The sequence below is a fragment of the Malania oleifera genome, chromosome 7 (genome assembly GCF_029873635.1).
Source record: "Malania oleifera isolate guangnan ecotype guangnan chromosome 7, ASM2987363v1, whole genome shotgun sequence".
Classification (NCBI taxonomy): Eukaryota; Viridiplantae; Streptophyta; class Magnoliopsida; order Santalales; family Ximeniaceae; genus Malania; species Malania oleifera.
In genome coordinates, this window is record NC_080423.1 from 49,599,190 (window position 1) to 49,605,250 (window position 6,061).

General features: G+C 35.3%; 1 protein-coding gene across 1 annotated transcript; it reads left to right on the top strand.

Annotated features, from left to right (window-relative positions):
• The first annotated feature begins 2,349 nt into the window (after positions 1 to 2,349).
• LOC131159948 (berberine bridge enzyme-like 8) lies at positions 2,350 to 4,148 on the top strand. Its single transcript, XM_058115196.1, has one exon. It carries the CDS (start codon positions 2,379 to 2,381, stop codon positions 3,969 to 3,971), a length of 1,593 nt encoding a protein of 530 aa, XP_057971179.1. The 5' UTR covers positions 2,350 to 2,378; the 3' UTR covers positions 3,972 to 4,148.
• The last annotated feature ends 1,913 nt before the right edge of the window (positions 4,149 to 6,061 follow it).

A 6,061-nucleotide genomic window follows, 5' to 3' on the forward strand; every position in this document is an offset into this window, starting at 1 on the left:
AAGTGACGCTTTTAGAATTCGTTACTAATAAGTAGTAGTAATCGCAGTTATATCGACTAATTCAAAACCGTCACTAATAATCACAAAACCGTTACTAATACTATTAGTGACAGTATTTTGATTATTAGTGACGGTTTTGATTCTTCACTAATAACCTTATTTTTTGTCCTGTCTAAAGACACCTAGTACAACATTAATATTCTATCTTTGGACTGAAATATTAACTTGTAAGTGATATCCTTCATGTAGTGATCAAATACTTACAATAAGTCCTATCAAACAGCAAGTCTTTCTTTGGACCGACTTATTATTCACATGGATAACCTAACAATTGTAACATATTTATCACCGCAAGTATGCAAGTTGTTGGCCTAACAATGACCTTCCTTTGGACTAATTATTACTCACACAAACAACACACATACGTCTCTAATGTATATTTCAATATAAATGCATCTATATAATAGAGATTACTTTGACAACTTATTACTTTAATATACTTATACTGAAATACTTGCGATACACAAATTACCTTATAGAGAAAAGAAATTTTTCTTTAATTTATTAAATACACAAAATGATGATGATGAAAATAATTCCAAATTCCAAATCAAGTAGGCATCTTTATAGTCAGTAAGTGTGCCAAGATACCTCCCAACATTCTTTTCTTTGATTCTTTAACCAAAGCTGCGGGCCTTAAATTACAAGCCATCAATTTACTCACACATCCTACAAAATTATAAAATATCAAATTCAGAAGTAGGATAATCAAAGCACACCAGCGGGTCTTCCACCTTTTAAACGTGAATCTGCCATAAAGGATAATAGAGGAAATCGTGGATTCTAGGCCAGGAAAAAATATAGCGCAGATCCGTCACGGCTGGTTCCAATTGATTTTCTCCTTTGAATATTAAATTAAGATGAAAATCCAATTTTTGATCTCCCGAAAAACTCAAAATGCTTCGAGTGGTAAATGGGTGGTTTGTGGGCAAGGCTCGCAACAACAAATCCCAATGCTCTGGCTTTATTTATTTGTTTATTTATTATTAAAATTACTCCAAATTGATCCCAAACCTTAAAAAACTCAAAATAGGGTTAGATCCATAAAATCATGCAACACATCAGATTTAGGTCTTCTTTAAATTTTATCATTCCTCTATCAGATTATGCATAATTTCTTAATGAACAACATGATTAGGCTCTGATACGACTTGTTAGAAATAATTTTAATTTATAAATCTAATAACCCAAGATCATCATGTTATTCAATTAAGAAAACTAAACACGGAATAAATACATGGATCCATAGATATATCTGATTTGATTATCCAACAACCTTTAATGGAGAATTTTGATATTCCATAATTAAATCCCTAAGTGCCTCACTTATGCTATTCTCTTTAGATGGGGTAAGAAATAATATAAAAACTATTTGTGATTTGACTTGAGGACCATAATCCTATCATTTTTTCTTTATATACTAGGTTAAGTTTAGAAATCCATCGGTCTTAAATTAACTTAGTATTAGACTTATACACATTACAAAGCTCATATCCAATAAATATTAAAATAGCCTAGTAAAATAATTGTTGTTAAATATGTGAGCCCACAAACGGAAATTAAAATTTCCTAACTGCCTCCACCCATCTCTTTTGTTATTGTGGATTGAGCAATGATAATTAATTTGAAAAGGTTGTCTACATTATTGTAATTCCTGGGCTTACAGTTCACAGAATGAGGCGGGGTATGGTTTGCAAGATGAGAAAAGGATTAAAAGCAAGGGAGGCCGATGCTTTGTTTGAATTAACAGCAATTTTTTTTATTCTTTTGAAGTTGTTTGGTAACAGGTATAAAGATTATTGCTTCTTCTTCTCATTTTTAACTCCAGGACCAGATGGCCCTTCCTCCGTTCACTATGGAAAGGAACAGCTGCATGGGAGAGCGGCAGTGCTCTGCTTTTGCAACAACTGTGTATTGTGACCTGTATCTGATGTAACCCTTGCGTAGGAGCAGAGTCAATTAAAAAAAGGATTGCGATTGTAAGTGCCTACGTACGTGATCGTTTAATGCCTTCTGTACAATCAATCAGCACATGCATGCACGCGTAAGAAGAGGATCACGTATGGGTATTCAACTGCAAATGATAATAACAAAGATTATATATACGAGTCAGATGCCAAATTATATTGAAAATTCGTACTAGTTGAATTTTCTTTGGTCAATTGATGGCGGGGTCTTTTGCTTTATCTTCTTATCTAATTTTTTTTATCAATTTGTCCAGTGTTACGAGTGCTTATAAATTCAATGCTAATCAGCGAGATTAAACCATTAACGCTCTCTTTTCCAATAAGAGAAAGTAGACAAACCATCAAATTCAAATGGAAAATAGTTCATGCCGAGTAATGTTCTTTTTGCTGTCAATTCTTCTGTCTGTTTCGTGGACAACATTAGGTTCAGTTCACGAAACTCTTTTCCAGTGTCTTCTTAACCATTCCGAGCCATCTCAACCAATCTCTTCGGCCATCTACGCTCCTGACAATTCTTCCTATTCATCTGTCCTACAATCTTACATTAGAAACCTTCGATTTAACACGTCCACGACCCCAAAACCACTGCTTATTCTCACAGCCTTGAATGAGTCTCACATACAAGCAGCCGTAATCTGCTCTAAAAAGCATGGCCTACAGATGAAAATCCGAAGCGGAGGTCATGACTATGAGGGCATCTCCTACGTCTCTCAGAATCCATTCTTCATTCTAGACATGTTCAATCTTCGACGTATTAGAGTCGATATTGAAACCGAAACAGCATGGGTTCAGACTGGCGCAACTCTCGGTGAAGTTTACTATCGAATCGCAGAGAAAAGCAATACTCATGGCTTCCCAGCAGGGGTTTGTCCAACAGTTGGAGTCGGTGGCCATTTTAGTGGCGGTGGATATGGCAACATGATGAGAAAATACGGCCTTTCGGTGGATAATATTGTCGACGCACAATTAGTTGACGTTCACGGTCGACTTCTCAACCGAGAAGCTATGGGCGAGGATCTATTCTGGGCCATAAGAGGAGGAGGGGGGGCTAGTTTCGGAGTCGTTCTCTCGTATAAAATTAAGCTGGTTCGTGTTCCGGCGACCGTAACTGTTTTCCGTGTCGAAAGGACTCTGGAACAAAATGCAACCGACCTTGTGTATCGGTGGCAGCAAGTTGCAGATAAGCTGGATAAAAACCTCTTCATAAGGCTTATCATGGACGTCGTCAATGGCACCCGAAGTGGAGACAAGACCATAAGAGCTTCTTTCCTCACATTGTTCCTTGGAAGCTCTGAAAGGCTTCTCAACGTGATGAATCTCAGCTTCCCTGAGCTGGGTTTAAAGGCCTCAGATTGTATTGAAATGAGCTGGGTTGACTCAGTCCTTTATTGGACAAACTTCCCACTTAATACATCGGCCAATGTTTTGTTGGACAGGACTCCCCAAACTCTAACTTTCCTAAAGAGGAAATCTGACTATATGAAAAAACCTATTCCAAAGAATGGTTTAGAATGGTTATGGAAGAGAATGATCGAACTAGAGGCACCGGTGTTGACGTTCAATCCATACGGTGGAAGAATGAGCGAGATTTTGCCATCTGAAACGCCATTCCCGCATCGAGCTGGGAATTTATGTAAGATTCAGTACGCTACCAACTGGAATGAAGAAGGGATTGAGGCCACAAACAGATATATAAATTTAACGAGGAAGCTGTACAGTTACATGACACCCTTTGTGTCAAAGGCCCCAAGGGAGGCATTCCTCAACTATAGAGATCTTGATTTGGGCATCAACCACAATGGCGACAACAGCTACGAGGAAGGAAGAGTTTACGGGATCAAGTATTTCAAGGGTAATTTCAACAGATTGGTTAAAATTAAGACCGAAGTTGATCCTAGTAATTTCTTCAGAAACGAGCAAAGCATTCCAACTCTTCCCGAATAGATAAAGTAAATCGAGATTAGTTGGGTTGCTATATAGGTTTTCTTTACTGCTGTTTGCTTGCATGTAGATTCAAGAATAAAGGCCTGCTTGGCTGAAGAAGGGTGGAAGGAATTGAAGCCCGTATTGTTTGTGTACAAAATGTTATCTTTATTGTGCTTGCATAAATTACATTATTAGTCCCGGTGCAACGATTGCTCTCTCTCTCACTATATATATATGTATACTTATGTATGTATGTATGTGTGTGAGTTAACACAAAAAATATTTCAAGTTTAAATACATTAGAACATTGAGTAACAAGTTACTTCATTGATTTTGAAAATCATTTCAAGGGGTTTGAGTGACTTGATTAATTAGTTCAGATCTTCTTTAATTTGATCATTAAAAGAAATTGAATTAACATATAGAAAAACTTGAAGTACAATACTAGAGATATGATCAAAATGGAGATGAAGGTGTTGCATAACTGAACTAGATTGGCCTCCAATGAATAAAAAGACACTTATATTTTTAAATCATGTTGCTACTTCCAATAGAAAAGCTTGTCGAATATATATATATATATATATATATATATATATATATATATATATTTCTAAATATTTTTTATATTCAACATGTTGAAAGCCAACACCTACCACAGGTGAATATTTGAATTGTTAGATTCCCATACTCGTGTCAGTGTGTCCTTATTTTGAATGTTAAACATGTAGAAAAATTGTCTTACATTTATTGATATGAGACATAAAAGGGGAACTCATTTTCAATGTGTAGAATTTAGGATATAAGCACATAGACACGTGAACGGGGAAGTCCCCTATATAATTTCTGAATGGAAAGTTATTATCAAATGACAAAATTTAAGGAGTGATAAATAAGTCAAATGTGAATCAACATAGAATGGTCATTATGTTGGATATGTCTCAAAAGATATGTTCCACATAAATGATATGGATCCCACATGAAAAATAAGTGTACCATATGATAAGAAATGAAATGACTTATGATAAGAGTAATGAAAGGTCTTATCGATGGATTAACTAAATGGATTAGCTTAATTTATGTGAGATTGTAATAGCTGGAAGTTAAAGAGATTGTTATAGGGAGTAGTGGAATGGATATATTACTCTGTATGGTAATAGAATAAAAGTAAGGCATATAGGAATTGTCCTCTCTCTGCCTTGGCTCTCTGTTAATTAGCCATATTCCTATAAATCTGGTGAAGTATAGAAAGAGATCAGAGTGAAGCGAGAGAAACGATTTCTACGGTTTCTACGAGTGTTCTTCTTAGTTAACATATGAAGGGACTTACGGTATAGCCCTAAGATCCGGCTATAGTGAACACGGATAACAAAAAAACAATAATCAGATCATGCAATCCATAATTACGTGATTAGAATTATACCTGCGAGATCTGTCTAGTTTGATTCTAAATCTGCAAGTACGAAAACGAGCTCTTTAAGATGATCAGGAATTTTTTACTGTATTCCTTGAACATGTCTTACTCCTAAGAGAGTGGACTTGTAAGTGGCTACTAGGGTTTTTTTCTCTCACTAAAACGTTTGTCTGTGTAAGACTTTGCTCATCTATCCTAACTACTGAATGGAGCGCGTGTATAACAGTGACCTCTAGGAAAATATGACTAGGGCTCACCACATAATTAAAAAATTCCTAATCCAACCTGAATTCATCCTTAATTACGTTAATTATAATTCATTCAAATAAAAAATTATAATTGCACTCCCTATCGTATTCAAAATTAAATTTCAAGCTCCTATTATTTAATGTTTATTTATCTCCCCACGTAAAGATTATAGATACCCGTCTATTAAAATAAATTATCAAAAATTTAATTAATTGACAAATTAATTCTCTGAGACCTTCCACTTAACCGGATTAAAAATCCACCTGCAGGATTTGACACAATCAAAACTTATAAGCTTCCTCAAGGCGATATCATCAATCCTGATACCGGGACTTGGATTCCATCAATAATTAATATTCACCATACACATAATGTTATCGTCCAACTCACTGAATATTTTGACCCATAAAAAATCTCACTCTTTTATGAATCAAAGTAATAAACA